Below are 17,057 nucleotides of genomic sequence, written 5' to 3'. Positions count from 1 at the left end.
CCCCCACACACACACGCCGAGATGAGGCGCTGATCACAGTCCAAGAATAGAGGCAGCGCTGTTCCTTGGCGTCTGCCCTTCCGGCCACCTCTCGTCCACAGGCGCTTTCCATCCTGGACGCGAGTTGGTGCGTCGGAAAAGAATCTGAGAGCCAGCAGGGCTCTTGTCTGCTCTGGTTTCAAGCCTGGAGCTGCGTAGGGAGACAGTGCCCATAATACCCTCACCCCAGGTTGCTGGAGAGTTCCTATCCCCTTTGATTTCACGGGGCCACACCCCCAAACCCCAACAGAGCGTGTGGGTCTGCGTACAGGGGCAGGATGTCGGAAGGATGGAGTGAAGTGGTCCAGGCTGTTCCTGAGCAAGGAGGAGCTGGGGGAACGGAGGCATTTGCTGAATTGAGCAAATTCAATAATGAGTCGGGGGAACATCTCAAAGGTAGCAAGGGGCTCCGAACTGTAAGGCTTGAAGGAGGTAGGTGACAGAGAGGTGCGGGGGGGGGGGTGTAGGGCGTGCGTGTGGTTTTTCCCATTTGTCAGGGTCGAGGTGGTTTAGGGAAGACTGAATTGCAACACTGGTCTGGGCACTGCAGCCCAGCAGTGGGGTGTCCGAGAGCAGGAGCTGGAGGGCGTTGCTCACAGGTGCACCAAGGGCTCTAGACAGGCTCTGTGTCCTGTGAGTACCAACTGACATAGCCTGGCAAGGGTGCCCTGGGTTCTGGCCTGTACTGGCTGTGAGCACTGCTCAGACTGGAACGTGCTTACTGTTTCTTGAGGTCTTTTAGAAAAATACATTTTCTTTTGCTGTGCTCTGGGTTGACCCCTGGTTCTGTGCTCAGGGGTCACTCCTGATGGGGCTCAGGGGACCCTATGGGGTGCTGGGGATTGAACCTTGTGTGGTGCAAGGCTAGCACCCTCCTCTCTGTACTCTCTCTCCGAACCCCTCAGGAAAATGTTTATGAATGTCTCTGCTTTGTGTTGGTTGTTTATTTACAGTCTGATGGGATGTTGGGACTAGTGCTCATACCTCCTATGGCCTCCCACTCAGTGGATTCAGGACCCCTCCCATGACCCCACTGATTCAGAATCCCTTTTGTGGCTGCTTGATCTCTCCTACGACTTACTGTTCACTGGGTTCAGGATCTCTCCCGCTGTATGATAACATTGGCTTGTCCTTTCTCCCTTGCCATAGGGAGCTTAGGTTTATTGGGTTACACCCATCACAGTGCTCCCAAGTCACTCCCATTTTTTTGCTTATCTGTAAACTCTTTGTTTGTGCTCTGCTTCCCCAACAGGTCAATCACCTTTATCCCCAAATCAGACCCTGTTGACTTGAAAGGTCAGATCCTTCTAAGGACCCTGGATTTGCATTTATAAGTGAAATATTGCCTTTTCTCTTCTCCTTATGTCTGTCCTTTGCATAGTTTACTTTAGAGAAATGTCCTTTTTGTATAGACACAGGAAGACAGTTAATGCTATGCTTTTGTAACTGGGAGTTAATTGACTATGAATAATATTCACCCCTGGGCATCTGCTTTCTCGAATTGAGACTCAGTTGTCCTTAGTTCCTAGCACCCCAAAGGCAAGGTCCTGACGAGTGATCGAATGGACCCAGGGCAAGTTGTGAGCTACCCTGGCATTAAAATGGGCCATGACAAAGTGCTACAATACTTAACTATAAGTTAAAAGCATGGTCATGGACAAATTCTGTCATGATCCAAAAAGTAACAACTGAATTAGGACCTCTGCTAGGGTTAGGAAAGACTAATCTGACCTGAGCACTGTAGTCTGAGATCTATAGAGAGATGGCCCCAGGAGAGCAATCCTATAAGCTTAATGTATCTCTTACTGTGTCCATACAAAATGACTAATATTATGAATGTTTGTATGTTTGTTGGACTAAGGAAAGGAGATACACATCCATAGATGGAATTTTGCTCTTGGGTGGGTGGGTCGTCCTGCTGAATGAGAATTTGTCCTAGAAGAAGCTTCTTCTGAGGGAAGGATTTTACCTCTGCTGATTGTATGACCACAACTATGTGCAATTGCTACTCCAATCCCTCATGATTTGGGATTTGACTAAGGCTGGAAGAGTGGGCTGGGATAGGCAAAAACAGGAAGGAGAAGGGTGAAGGAGCAAGATCCAAGAGGGCGGTGAGGGGGGTTGGGCAAAGGAGGGGAATCAGAGGAGAATGGAGATGAGATTGGAATAAATTGCAATTGATACCAACCAGCCTGGCCCTCGTTCCTTCCTTTGTCTTGCCTATCGCCATTGGCCGCCCCGGGGTGGCAGGAGCTGTGGGAGACCACCAAAAACAGGCGGTGAGAGAGATAGAGCCCCCCGTGGCCTTCCGCAATTTGTTTTTTGATTACATATCCTGTGACCTCCTGCTCCCTGGATTCAGATCCCTGTGTGGTCCCCGCTCTCTGGATTCAGACCCCTCCCAGTGTCCCAGTCAGACTGGGAGAGGTGGCATATGGACAGTCCTTTTGGACAGGGTTTTGTGTCCCCCCCCTCTACACCTGCCCCCAGTGGCCAGTGATGTGGGCCAGCACCCAGTCTGGACAGGTACAAAGGACTGAAGCCAACAAACATTTATTGAAGCACTGACACGCGTGGGGGACAGTGATGGAAAGAGGAAGAGAAAGAAGGGTCCCCGCGGGGGTGGGGGGCGCGCACTGTCGAGGGACAGCCATGGGACAGGCGCACCAGAACTATAATACAAGGTGGGATGTGGTCAGTGCGTGAGGAGGGGCCAGTAAAGGGGGACGGTGGGTTGGCGAAGCCCAGGCTGGGCAGTGCGTGTGTGAGCATATTTGGGGGTGCCGAGAGTGCATGAGATGTGGGTGTTTTGTTTTCGGGGCCACACCCAGCAGTGCTCAGGGCCTCTTCCTGGCTCTGGGATCACTCCTGGGATGCTGGGGATTGCACCCTGCAAGGTGAGCGCCCTCCCCGTTGTACTGTCGCTCAGCCCACGATGTGGATTCTGTGTGGGCTTTGTGTAAGGGGAACAGCGGGAGAGTGGAGTGGTTGTGGGCTGGACCAGCACGCAGAGGTTATGTGGGCAGTGAGGCTGCTGACCTGGAGCCGAGCCAATGGGCGCGGATGGCACTGATGGAGTGGGTGGGCTGGGAAACAGCCAGAGTCCAGTTACGTACTGGAGAAAGTCTGAGGGGGAAAAGGGGGATGGTCTAGAGAGGGACCTGGAGGCTGAATTTGGCTTCTCAAGAGCTGGGTTTACGCTAAGGAACTGGGGTCACTGAGCCTAGGTGGCGGGAAGCTGGGGTAAGGGTGAAAGGGCAGAACAGGTCAGCCGTGGCCATCGAGGGGACAATAAATAAATCATAAATACACACATAAATACATAAATAGTTGAGGCAGGGGCCAGGAGGGGAGGAAAGAGGAGAAGGCGGGGGAGGGTGCTGTGTCCCTGGCCAGGAGGCAGGCAGAAGGGGTTGAGAGAATGCCCAGAAGGGGATTTTGGGGGGTGGAGGGCGAGACTGCAGGAGCTGGGACCAGAGACACAGGGGTACCGGGGTGGGCAGAGGGTGCCGGACCCCAGAAGGAGGCCGTGCCGTGTGCTGGACACTGCTTTCTTGGGAACTGGACGAACTTGAGCAGGAGCTTTGGAAGGGAGACCCTCCCCCCAAGCTTCCATCTCTTCCACGTAGAAGGCAGTGATGGGGGCTTAGGGTGCTGAGGGGCCTTTGAGGGTGATGGCAAGGCAGGGGTCAAAGGTCCCCCCGGCTCCAGGCAGGTCTGTGACCTCTGCACTTACAAGGTGGCCGTCAGGGTACTAAAATTACAAGAATCTGGGACTCCTCAGGGTGGCAGGGGTGGCGGGGGGGGGGAGGCAGGGGGGCGAGCGCTGTGGTCCAACTCAACACAAAGGAGGTGGGCCCCCCAACTGTGCAGGGAATGAGGGGGCCAGCGTGGTCTTCCAGAGTTCCTGCCACCATATGGGACCGGGGGCCGAGGAGGAGACTCAGAAGGAGCTGGAGACAGGTGGGGACATCACCTCCCCAAGTCCTGCCCTCCCCGCTCCGTCAGCCCAAAGCACCAAGACCCAGAGGGAACCAGGTCTCCCTGCAAGTGGCAGGCCCAGGACCAGCACCGGCCTTCCCCACCTCTCGGGAACATCCTGGAGTCCAAGCTCTCAGGGCTTGTTACAGGGCCCAGTGGGCAGTCCTGTGGGAGGCGGAAGCTGGCACGGCAAGTCTCAGAAATGAAATGTGTCCCAGCCTTGGGACCGCATCCATAAATCTGGGGCATGAGACCCAAGGGCCCCTGGGCCACTGAAGCTTGTGGCCTCGCTCCATTCTGCTTCCAGAGGCTGCCGTTAACCCAGCACGGGGCTCGGGCTGGGAAGCACATGGCTTGCCTCTCCGGTGTCGCCCCTGCGTTGGGTGATTCCTGGGCCACCAGCCACCACCACGCAGCATCTGGAGGCACGTTTGGGGCTGAGAGCAGGACCTGGAGGGAATTTGCACAATTCCGAGCAAGCTGTCTGGGGGGGGGGGGGAGCAAGAGATGGAGGGGGAGGGCGTCTCCTCTCCCTGCAGAGTGAAGGCGCGGTGGCGTGGGCATTTCGATGACCCGCTCCTAGGTGGCAGAGGCCTTGGAGAGCGCAGACCCGGAGCTGGAGGGAGGGCACAGTCCCTGGTCTCCCTGCCACGCCCCGCAAGGCTATTTTTAAAGGATGACATTTGTCTTCCCGGTGACCTTTCGAGCTTGTGCTGCCGCTTCTCTGGTAACTGAGGGTGCAGTGGTAGTCCTGGTTGGAAGGAGGGTGGGATCCTGCAGTTCAGGTTCAAGCACCGCCCCCAGGGGCCCCCAACTCGGAACACTCTTCTGCTTTTTTTTCTGGCGGTGCCCCCTGGCCTCGAAGGAAGCTGCTGCATTTCTCAAACATGATTCCTGGCCAGGAGCTGCTGCCTCAGCCTCCAGGAGCCTCTGCCTGGGGCTGCTAGATCTGGCTGCCAGTTCCCCCTGGTCCATCCAAATGGGCCATTCTGGATGTGCATCCAAGGACACCTCCAGCCTCCTTCGCTGCATGGCCGGCACTGTCCGTTCTCACACTGAAAGCCCAGCTCTGGCCCTCTGTTCACCCCTAAAACCAGGCGCTTCTCCACTCACCCACAGTTCCCAGAGAACCCTTCAGGTCTCAGGGGGCAGCTGTCACCCCAAGTCACGGGCTGGGCTCTTTCTGCCCCGAGTCCTTCTGTGTCCCCCATTCCTGCCCTCCTGGGCGGAGGGTGGAGTCTGCATTGGTCCCCGATTTTTTCTCCCAGTGCCTTCTTGCCCGGGGTGGGGGTGGGGGCCGATGTGCCTCACGCTCGATTGAACCCCACACAGTCAAACACTCAGGTCAACATAGATGGGCGGGCCGCGAGAGCGAGGTACGCCGCGTGTCACTGTTTTACACTCGAACAAAGACAACTACCCTGCTGTCCTAGAGAACCCGTGCTGCCCAACTCCCCTCTGCCTGGCGGTGGAGTGGGCAGGAAACGTGAGTCACCGCGTCCGCCGGCTGCGGGCCCTTACGTGGCCCCGTCACACTGGCCCACTGTCAGTTTCAGCGCGCCCTGCTCGTGCAGGGTCTTGAGGGCCTTGAACTCCAGGGGCATGGTGTGGGGGCTGGCCTGGGACGTGTAGCCGTACTTGAGGCTGTCGTAGTAGTGGTACTTGACGGGGTTCTGGTTCTGGTCCAGTGGGAAGGGCCAGAAGCCATAGAGATGGATCTGGGTGCAGAAACGCGTGGCCAGGGTGTACATCAGAAGGCCGGTGGTGGGTCGTTTGATGTGGACCTTGTTGGTGAGCCAGTAGCTGCAAAACGGACATAAAGGGTGATGGGGGGTAGGGGGGAAGAGGCATTATTTGTGAAGGCAACTGTGTAGGAATGGGGGTTACACAGGCCCTGACACCCTCACCTCAAGTTCAAGCCCTAAAACTTGTCAAGTCTCCTATGGGGTTTTGTGTGTGTGTGTGTGTGTGTGTGTGTGTGTGTGTGTGTGTGTGTGTGTGTGTGTGATAATGATGCTTTGGCAGGGAAAGGCCTTAAGACATGGATTTTTTTTGGGGGGGTCTCTCAAGTGGAAGTGGTTGCTCAAGGGTTCTTGGGGCTTCCCCCAGTGATGCTCAGTCAGCATCTCTAGATGGTTTGATGCTCTTGCCAGCAGTGAAGGGACCAGTGAGGGCCACACTTAGTGGTTTAGGAAACAAGTCCAGCTCTGTGACAGCCCCTGGGCAACCAACAGGACATGCCGGTGTTTTATCTCCAATGCTGTTTGTGGGTTACTTCTTTTCCCACGTGTGTTGTGGATCAGAGAAGCCTCATGGGGTCGGGCATGCAGCATGAGTCTGGTTGCTGGTATATCCTGGCATCCCCGAGGGGCGCGTCGATGGAGCAGAGGGACAGCACTGTGGGGAAGGCGCTTGCTTTGCACGCATGGAGTAGGCTCAGTTTCAGTCCCTGGAACCCCTTACAGGGGGCCCCGCCAAGAGAGATCCCTGAGCGCAAAGCCAGGAGCAAGCCCTGAGCACAGCTGGGTGGGACCCTATCAAACCCCACCCCACACCCCAAGAGCAAACAATGGAGCTCTGACCTGTGAGAAACCACCAGCTCCAGTTGCCCACCCCAAGAGCAAACAATGGAGCTCTGACCTGTGAGAAACCACCAGCTCCAGATGCCAAGTGGGCCCTTCAAACCACACTCCCTCCTTTACTGTGTGGGTAGCTGGCATTGGGGCGCACATTTCTGGAGGAGTTGGGGGAGGTCCTACCCTTCGAGTGGCAGTACGGGTCCTCTCCAGTCTGTGGAGCTCTCCCACTCTGCTTCTTGCTTGCACTTACCCCTGGGTTTCTGCCCCCCCCCACCCCATCCTCTGCTGATCGGCCACCTCACCCCCTGCTTGGCACCGAGGGAGCTGAGGGAGTTGATGGAGCCAAGCACCTGTGACCCTCCCGGTCATCACGGCAACAGCAGGAACCCAGGAAGCAGGAAACTCTTCAACAGAGGCCAACAGCCTCAATCAAGGAACCGCGAGCTCTCTGCACTGGGGAATACTGCCTTGCCCCAAGGGAAGACGAAACCCCACGACTGGCCAAGGAACTTTGCGATGAAGCCATCACAAGCCATCGTCAGAGGTGGTGCTGTGCTGGGAGCTGGGATGCCCATCCTTGTCCTGTCCCTCTTGCACCTCTGGTCCCTTCCCCATGAGTCCCTCCCTGGGAGGCTGCAGGGTTGACCGGATGCTCGCTTCTCTCCAGGGCCCGCCCTTTCAGGAACCCCTTCCTCACGCTGCACATACTGCCCGTCCTTCCACCCACACCCCGACTGGCAGATGGAAAAGGCCTCGGATGGGGGGCGGGCATTCCAGGCTGGGGCCTCCCCGCAGCCCTCCTCTTGCAGAAGGCGACCCCCTGTACCCCATCCACCTCTCCTGCCTGGATTTTCTCCCGGGACTCCCTGCAAAGGAAGACATTACCATCTCTGGAGGAACAGCCTGTTTGTTCAAAGGGCGGGCTGCGGGGCGCCTAATGCTATTTTGACAGATGCAATTGAGTCAATTACAGCTGGAAATAGTGCCGCCGCCTGCGTTTCTCCCAGGTGCGGTCATCCCCCATTGCTCCCCGTGTTCCTCTGGCTCCCCAGTCCGGGGACAGGCTTGCACGCTGCCTTCCCAGATGACGCAACTGGGACACAACTTGCTGGCGTGGTGCTCTCTGTGCTCATACCTACCCCGACACGACCCCTGGGAAGATGCTCAATCTCGCCGGCGGGCTGCAGTTTTCTTTCCGCCACCCCTAGAGAGGCCTGGCCAGAGGCGCCATGGGCGGACTCTGCAGCCTCAGCCCCCATGTTTCCAGTAGAACCCTAGAAACTCCCTTGCCTACCTGGTCAATTTCAAGGGCGGCCTAACCACTAGGGTGCCTGGCTCTGCCTCTTCGTGGGGCAGCTACTGCCCGTGCACGCGCAAAAGCGCCTCCCACTTCCCCTGGCAGGGCCCTATTTGCTCCCCTGACCTCTTTCTCCAGGAAGGGAGCTTCGGGAGGTTCGGTGACTCACTGGATGCAGGGAGTGGCCCAAGCCGGGACGATGCCTCAGGGACCCAAATGCCCCCCACCCCACAGCAGCCCTGAGCCTGGCCCTGCAGCCCCCCCGGCACGCATGCGCAGGGGGCTCACCCGCGGGCGGCGTGCAGCAGGCGCAGGGATGGGTAGGCGGTGCGCACGCGCACGCGGTGCTTCAGGATGAGCGCGTTCACCCACTCCACGCGCTCCTTGCCCCCGCGGGCCATGAAGGCGGGGATCCACAGGATGCTGCCGTTCAGGCTGTGCAGCCGCTGCAGCAGCTTGTCCCGCCACGTGGCGTTGACCAGGTCCTCGAAGGCCCGCTGGATGACCGACGGGTTCATGGTCACCAGGTCTGTCTTGAGCCCCACGTCGCGGGCGTACTCCTGCACCGGTGCCAGGTTGCACCTGCCGGAGGCCAAGGACAGCATAGGTAGGTTGTGGGAGGGGGCAGTTACGGCACCGCGCGGCTTGCCTCAGACCTTTTGCGTCCGTCCCTTCCCCTCCTCCCAGGCGGACCAGGCTGCTTTCCGTCGCGCCCTCCTGCCCTCACACACTTCTGGAAGGAAGCACGTGCCTAGAAAGGGATTTGGCCCCAGGGATGTCCAACTTTGGGAAGCTAGCATGGGGGAGAGGACCAATAAAGGCAGCCACCAGCAACCTATACGCCACACGGCGATCATGCTCTTGGTCCAGGTGGAATTCAGCTCTGACAGTGTTTGATGCTGGGCCATAGTCTTGCCCTCTCTGTGCTTTCCCAGAGCTTCTTGGTGGACAGGGACTGTCCACAACACAAGGAGGGTGATACTTTCCATGTCAGGTGGCAAGTGAGCGGGAGCAGTGCTGAGGCTGCACTCCTGGACTTGAGCCGGCCTCACTATGCCAGTGTCCCCAAAGGAAACTGCTGTTGGAACCTGTAGCTTCTGGAACCTTCTGAGGCCAGGAAGGGTGGGGTCCAAGAAAACTCAAGACTTTCGTTTGGAAAAAGAAAGGGTTATGTGCCTGGCACCAGTGAAGCAAGGCCAGCTCAAAACTGCCGGCTCTCCAAAAGTAGTCTGAAGCCCCAGCCTCACCCCTTTGCTGGTGTCCAATCAGAACAAACCTCTTCAACCCTCCCAGAATCTTTTTTTTTTTTTTTTGCTTTTTGGGTCACACCCAGCAATGCACAGGGGTTACTCCTGGCTCTGCACTCAGAGGACCATATGGGATGCTGGGATTCGAACCCAGGTTGGCCGCATGCAAGGCAAACGCCCTACCCGCTGTGCTATCGCTTCAGGCCCAGCTCCCGGAATCTTCTTAACTGAAAAGTCTTGAGAAAAGAGTCCTGAGCTTTTGGCCCTGCCAGACAGGCAGAACCTGGCCAAAGAACATGGCCTGGAAGGGACCTGGGCTTGCTTCTCAGTGTGCAGGCTCACCAGCCATCCCTGGGGAGGCCCAGAAAATAACCTCTGCAACCTGAGGGCCGGAAGATCAGACCAGTTCCCCAATCTCAGAGACCTAGGTCTCTGCTGGGGACAGTCCCAGCAGAGCTGGCTGGACAGGCTGCCAGGGCCAGGACGCAGCTGCAGATGAAACGCTAAACAGTGGGTGCCCTGCTCCTAACCAGGACAGAGAGATCTTGTCCCCCTTCTGTCTGGGTCTGGGGTTAGGTGCCAGGGCAACTGTATCCAAAGTTACCTGAGAGCGACAGTTTCATCAAAAACAATGGCCCGGGACAAAATCCCGGTTGCACTTGGCCCTCCAACACCCCAGGTCTTGGCCACAGGACAGTCAGGTTACTGGTGGAAATTTTGTCTTGCCTTTCAGAACATTTCAAGGGGGGTTTTGCAAATGTGAACCAACCACGGGTCAGCCAGGAGACTTTCTTACTGATCTTTTGTAACAGTTGGCAATAAAATAGTTTTCAAAATTTCTAGGGGATCAATGAACTTTTTCCTCCAAAGGGCCATGTAGAAAGTATGTTAAGTTCTGTGAACTATAAGTGCTCCCTGTTGCAGGTCTCCAACTCTGCCCAGCAGAGAGGTTTAACTCGCCCTGTGGCAAGAAAGCAGCCACTGAAATGTGTAAAAATAAAAACGGGTGTGTTCCACCCAAATGTTACAGAAACAGGATGTGAGGTATGTTTGTGTTGCTCCAGTTTTTAAATTTATTCAAAAATATAGACTGTGGGCAGGGAGGGGAGGCAGGGAGGTAACTCAGCGGAAGAGTACTTGCCTTGCATATGTGAGACCCTGGGTTTGATCCCCCAAATTAAAAAAGTTGTGTGTGTGTGTGTGTGTGTGTGTGTGTGTTTTACTTATAGAATGTGGAGTACGGCTGTGTTCTAATAAAACTTTATTAAAACAGGCTTTGGGCAAAAGGAAGCCTACTTAAGCTCCAGATCTGCTATGAGTCAGATCTCTGTATCTGTGTGTGTGTGTGTGTGTGTGTGTGTGTGTGTGTGTGTGTGTGTGTGTTGGCACCTGCTCAGAGCACTCACTGTAGCTGCCTTGACCACTCACTGCTGGTGGTCAAAGACTGAAATGGACTGAAATTGAGCAGATCACTACTTGACAATTCTCCACCAATCAGAAGTGTGCAGGCTAAAACTCTTATTTGCGGAAGCCCCCTGAGTGGGTGCCCAGCTCCCACCTCTGGCCGAGATAAGCACGGGCCTGAGGGGCTCGGAGCACACAGGCATCTGTTGCAGCGCTAGTTCACCATGGTCTGCACTGGAGACGTTAAAAGCACGTCCCCGCAAGAGGCTGCAGATGAGCCCAGCCAGTACCCCGGCTCTGTTCCACCTTCGCAGGCCAGCCCCGACCCACGTGCATGTACCTGATGACAAAGCTGTGCGTGTCAATCTCGGGCCCGCAGCCGCTGTTGAGCAGGACCCCCGAATTGCCCACAATGGCGCAGGAGGGAAAGTGCTTGTTCTTGAGGGGCGAGGTCCTGGGCAGCAGCTCGTAGAGGTTCTGCGACACGTTCATGGTGCTGTCTCGGTCGAAGATGTAGTGAATGATGTCTCCAGGCTTGAGGGTGCCCTTGAGGACAGAAATGTCCTTCTCAGCATCCAAGAACTTGAGGATTTGCTTCCTGCAGGGAGTGAGAGTGAGATGCGTGTGAGGACAAAAGCATCCCTGCCACCCTGTGGCCTGGCGTTTTCTGTCCTCTCTTATCCAGTAGGGGGGGGCACTGAGCCCAGTGGTGACCACTGTGGAAACCCGCCCAGTGGCCATGCTCTCAGGCTGGGAAATGACCCTTCGATGGTTTCAGTGAGTTTGTTCATGGGGGAGTCTAGCTGGATGGGCCAGGTGTGGCTGGCTTTAGCACCAGTGTCCAACCCCTGAGATGCCTTTGTCTCGGACAAACCCAGGTGACAGTCACCTGTCCTCCTCCCCCACTTCCCGTGCCCTCTCCTGCCCTCAGATCATGAACAGGAACAGGAAATAGGATGCCTTGTATTCCCTCATTCCTGGAACCTTACCCTGGGAATCAGGGAGGGGAGAGACGGGGGCGTGTGTCTTGGAGAACCTCCTGGGTGGTCCCCCTCTAGACCTTGGAGAACATGGCTGAGGTTGGGGTGTTTCCCCCTAAACTTGTCTAGTTTGGGGGAATCTCTGGCCCCAGCGGGCACGGCTCTTTGGGAACAGAGAGCATCAAAAAACAGCTCTCTGGTCTCCAGGGAAGATTTGGTTTCAGGGGAAAGTTCTAGAATAACAGAACCAAATACACTGAAAGACATGAGTTTCCTCTTTGTGTCTTAGGGGAGTCTTGCTTGAACCCTGCAGCCTGCAACCCCAGACTCAGAGGGTTCCAGTCAGGAATTAGGGGTTACCTACAGCAGCATTTATCCACCTTTTCCCAATCCCTGGCCGCCTTCAGGCTTTTTTCCCTTTCTGTGACCTCCCACTCCATTCACTAGTTGGCCCCCTGGTCTCAAGCCACGACCTCCTCCTACCACCGATGCAATTTTTTTAAAATTTATTTTTTTTATTAGTGAATCACCGTGAGACAAAGTTACAGACTTACAGGTTTTCATGCTTACATTTCAGTCATACAATTATCGAGTGCCCATTCCTCACCGATGCAATTTTTGCCTGTAGCTGCCTTGGCATAACCTGGGGACCCAACATCGAATAGCTAAGAGGGAGAGAAATGTGGACTTACAGAATTGGTACCCCAGAGGGTTTTCTGTTCTGGTGCCACTAGAATGGAACCCAGGACCATGTTAATACTTGTACTCTGCCCCCTGCCCCATAGTCCTGCCCCAGAATTCTGTAGAATGGATTCAAGCTATAAGGAAAAAAAACAGGTTAGTGCCTAGATCTGCAGAAACTCATTTCACTGCCTGCCAGAGATGGTATGGAGGGAGGTGGCAGAGGGGAACTTTAAGCAGAGATTTGAGATGCTCCGAGCCTGTGGCTATCCTGGCAGGCTGTGCCCAGAGAATTCAGGAGGCCCTGGGTGGACATTGGAGAAGCCCTTATCTAGGAGGCAGGAGAATGGATCTTGGCCCACTTTCAGAAGCTCCCAGAATAAACGCCCAGGTTCGTGGTGGTGGTGGTGGTGGTGGTGGTGGTGGAGTGTTCTCGGCATAGCCTCTGGGCAGCCTGAGAACTTGCCAGACACAGCACCCTGTGTGCCATCTGTCGACCTGGGGGTACTGGGAGGCTTTCCCTCCCCAAGGGAGAGCAAAGGCGCCACCTCTGTTCAGTGAGCATCACTGCAGCTCTTCGGTGACATGCCACACTGGCCTGGGAGTTGCTGAAACCTTTGTAATTACTCACCTCCTAGAACTGAAGAACAAAGAGAGGCCCCAGAAAGCCCATAAATAAATACCTCTGTGAGTGAATTAATTTCCGGCTAATTAGGAGAGATTACTATCAATTATTAAACACCATTTGCAAAGCGCCTCTCAACCTTTTATTAAGGATAATTTTGGTGATGAATCGACAGACGTGAGAGGCTCGTGGTCTGGTGAAGGAACATAAGCGTTTCAGGGTTCACAGAGCACACCCAGGGGAAGGGGCGAGGAAAGGAGGAAGGGCCGAAGGGGGCTCACTCCTCAAAGCTGACAGCTGGGGGCGGGGGGCACATCCGGGTTACTTGAGACCCCTCCCGGCTCTCTGTTGCTGGCCCAGCCCCCTCAGTGCGCCAAAACCTGGACCTCGGCAGGACGCACCAGCCACTGGGGTGTGGTTGTGTGTGTGTGTGTGAATGTATGAAAGCACATGTGAGTCTGTGTGAATGTGTGTGAGCACGTGTGACTGTGTGAATGTGTGTATGAGCATGTGTGTGAATGTGCAAGTGTGACTATGTGTGAGCACATATATGTGTGTGTAGATGCGTGTGTAGGTGGATGAGAATGAGTTCTGGAAATGGGTTGAATGTGTGGGTACAGATGCTGACTGGCTTTGGGTGCCCCAGGGCTCACCTCAACCCAGGGATCGACAGGTTGTGTGCTAATGTGTGTGAGTGTGTGAATGTGTGAATGTGTATGAGCATGTGTTATGTGTGTGTGTTTGATGTGAATCATGTGTGTGAGCATGGGTGTGTGTGAGCGCACTTGTGAGCGTGACAAATCTGTGTGAGTGTGTGAGTGTGAGTGCATATGCGAGCATGTATATATGTAGGAGTCTGAGTGCATGTGGGTGAATGTGCATGTGTGTGTGTGTGTGTGTGTGTGTGTGTGTGAACACATGTGAGCATGTGAGTGCCTCTGTGAATCCCACTGGTGGCTCCCAGGAAAGGTGCCCAGTGGGGAGGGGTTCACCGTGTCTCTTGATGCTATAGTCGCAGATGCCATGGCCATGCTCCAGCGACTTGTACCAAGGCCCATCTCCTTTACGGCCCTAGTAGCTGAGTTACCTGATCCTCAGCGAGACGGTCTGGTTGTGTGTCCACTTGGCGGAGGCCTGCTGCGCACCATGCTTCACACTGTCATTACCCCTGTCAGCCAGGGCTGGTGCCGAGGAGCCATTCAGTAGAGCTTCAGCTCTGGAAGGGAGGATGCAGGGGACATGGTTAGTGAGGCAGCCAGTGACGCATGGATCAGATTTGGGCTGGAAACCCTCTTCTTAGAGTGACCGACTCACTTATTGCCTGAGAAGGTGTGGGGCAGAGGGAGTGTCTGCACAGGCACCTCTGTGAGGTAACGGGGGGGGGGGGATACCCCTTACCACACACACACACACACACACACACACACACACACACACACACACACAGACCCTTCTACTCCCCACTCCCTGGCCTTCCAGGGAGACCTGGCTGTCACTGTCCCACTGTCCGCTCGTGTCACCCAACTTTTGCAAAGCTTCTCTAACAGTCCCGAGCCCAGAAGAGGAAATGATCCATCTTCTGGCACCTTCTCCATCCTGTTTGCAACTCCGGCAGCTGCTTCCCTCTTCAGTCTGGTCCCCGAGTTGGGGTGCTGTCTCTTCCCTTCACTTCTGATCCCCCCCTTCAGATACCTCCTGGGCCTACCCAAGGGGGTGAATGTGCATTTCTTTCTGGGGTGCAGTCTGGAGCGGGCACAGAAGCTGGCTGCTCTGGGTGCCCCAGGGTCCTTCAAGTTGGGGTTCAGACCAGCTGCACCCCCACTCAGCAGTTTGTAGCATTCTGGGAGCTGTGTGCATGCAGATTTCCTGAAATCTGGGGGAGCGGATTTCTAAGAACAGGGTCACACGGACGTTTGTCAGCCTGTCCGTGCAGGCACACATGTTGTGTGTGGGTCACGGTGGGGAGGGCGGGGGGATTAGGGACTGGCACTTTTGTCTTGGGGTGACTTCAGATCTTCTTTGGGAGAATGATAAGAGGGTGTGTTCAGCCCAATTCGGGAGCTTCAGAAAATTCAAAGCAAACATCTGAGTCCTCTGCATTTGCCTTGAAGGTTCGAGTTAAAGTAGATAAAATCAGGGGCCAGAGTAGTAGAATAGAGGGGAGGCATTTACCTTACATGCAGCCAACCCAGGTTCAATCCCTGGCATCCCATAGGGTGCCCTGAGCATCACCAGGGGTGATCCCTGAGTGTAGAGCTAGAAGGAAGCCCTGAGCACCGCTGGGTGTGGTGCAAACACAGAGATGAAATTCTGGAAACTCAATTGTGTTTTGCAAAGGTTGAGAAAAATTTATCTCAGGGTGCACAACCCCTTTCCCATTCCTTCCTGTTCGGGGCTTTTCTGGCTTGCAGAGGACAGAGGGGTGAAGGGTTTGGAGCCCAGCAGACAGAAGTGCTCTCCTGGGTAGGAGGAAACCAGGAGAAGCAACCAAGCACTGTTTTGGGCTCTGGCCATTTGGGGTTGTCCAGCTTCTGTATTGCATGAGGTGGGGTCCAGACACTCCCTCAGCACTTCTGAGTTGTGTGTCTTGTCTCCAAGGCTGGCAGCGCTGAGTTGACAGCCTGCATCTATTTAAGAGGTGGCAGCAATGTTACTCAAATGCTTTGTTTTCCAGCCTCGACTTTCGGGCCAGCCAACTTCTGCAGTGACATTGGGCGAGCCTGCTGGTTCTCTCCTAGGCTCTGCTGCTCAGTGAAAACAGGCAGAAGTCTGTTAGTTTGCCTGTTTGTTTGTTTTTTGCTTTTTGGGCCACACCTGGTGATGCTCAGGGGTTAAGTCCTGGCTCTGCACTCAGGAATTACTCCTAGCGGTGCTTGGGGGAACCGTATGGGATGCCAGGAATCGAATCCAGGTTGGCCACATGCAAGGCAAACGCCCTACCTGCTGTACTATCACTCCCGCCCCATAAATTTGTTTTTGGTCTTAGGCCCAAGCCTGTTAGCATGGGGGGTGGGGGATCTTTTCCAGAACTGGCTTTTTTACCCCCCTTCAGAGACTTTCCATCTCGGCAGCCTCTAGACCTGGTGCATTTTGTGGGTGTCTTTTATTGAGCAGTCTGCCCCGTCTGTCACCTAAAAATGTGAGCTGAGTGAAGTGGAAAATCAAAGTGAAAAGAAACAGATCTATTTACTGAGTAAGAAGGATGCCATCTAGCCAAGAGGATAAACAGATTAATAACTACCTTACAGCAAAAACAAATGAACACAAGACCTAATCTACAAACCTATTAGATTTGCTATGGAAGCTGTTCACAGCTGATCTGATTGTCCCTCTGCCACCAGAGTGCCTGCAAGACAAAAGAGATGCATTATTAATAAACCTAGCGCTTCTTTGGAAAGTTCTCTTCTGTCTCCAGATAACCTTCCTTGGGCCTGGAGAACATGAAGTGGGTGGTAACACGAGCCCCAGCACGTCACAGGGAGGCAGGCCTCCTGTAATCCCCACTCCTGTCTTTTTTTTTCCCCCCAATTCATAAACGTTTCCACTGAGATTTCCATGTGAGTCTTGAGATAAACTTTTCCTTTGGGATTAATCTCCCGTGCAGATGTTAGCAACTGTTCTTGCAGGCAATAGCATTTCTCTCCTGTGACTCAGCATCTGCTCCAGCATGACTCAGCATGCTCCAGCAGGAAACAGCAGCTTTTCTGCCACGACTCAGCATCTGCTCCAGGGTGACTCAGCATCTGCTCCACTCGGAAATAGGGTATTTTCCCTTTATCGTGACTCGGCATCTGGGCATCTGCTCCAGCATGACTCAGCATGCTCCAGCATCCCCTCTAGCAGGAAACAGCTTCTCTACCATGACTCAGCCTCTGCTCTAGCATGACTCAGCACCTGCTCCAGCAAGCCTCAGAGTCTGTTCCAGGTCTCCTCTTGCTTTCACTGACTCTTAATGAAGTCTTGCCTCTCCGACTCTCTCCCCAAATCCAGCAGTACAGCTGGGCCAACAGGATTGACTCAGCAGTGGTCTTGGGGCAAATGTGAACATCATTTCCTGGACAGGGGCTGGGAGCAGGAGGTGGTTGGGGAACTGGGGCTTTTGCTCCTCCTTTTGCAGAATTAAATTTTAGGATTAGAGTATTCTATTTTTTTTTTTTTTTGCTTTTTTGGGTCACACCTGGTGATGTTCAGGGGTTACTCCTGGCTCTGCACTCAGGAATTACC

At 54.8% G+C, this 17,057-nt stretch overlaps 1 protein-coding gene across 1 annotated transcript in view; it reads right to left on the bottom strand.

Annotated features, from left to right (window-relative positions):
- Window positions 1–2,613: 2,613 nt before the first annotated feature.
- Window positions 2,614–17,057, bottom strand: part of ST8SIA2 (ST8 alpha-N-acetyl-neuraminide alpha-2,8-sialyltransferase 2) — a 30,311-nt gene continuing 15,867 nt past the window's right edge. The window contains exons 2-6 of the mRNA XM_055142727.1: window positions 16,117–16,179; window positions 13,921–14,049; window positions 10,888–11,145; window positions 8,185–8,478; window positions 2,614–5,823 (exon numbers count right to left, since the gene is read on the bottom strand). Of these exons, the coding sequence (XP_054998702.1) occupies window positions 5,538–5,823; window positions 8,185–8,478; window positions 10,888–11,145; window positions 13,921–14,049; window positions 16,117–16,179 (1,030 nt within the window). The 3' untranslated portion in view covers window positions 2,614–5,537. The remainder of the gene's footprint in view (window positions 5,824–8,184; window positions 8,479–10,887; window positions 11,146–13,920; window positions 14,050–16,116; window positions 16,180–17,057) is intronic.

Source organism: Sorex araneus, chromosome 6 (genome assembly GCF_027595985.1).
Source record: "Sorex araneus isolate mSorAra2 chromosome 6, mSorAra2.pri, whole genome shotgun sequence".
Classification (NCBI taxonomy): domain Eukaryota; kingdom Metazoa; phylum Chordata; class Mammalia; order Eulipotyphla; family Soricidae; genus Sorex; species Sorex araneus.
This window is presented reverse-complemented; position numbering and strand designations above follow the sequence as displayed.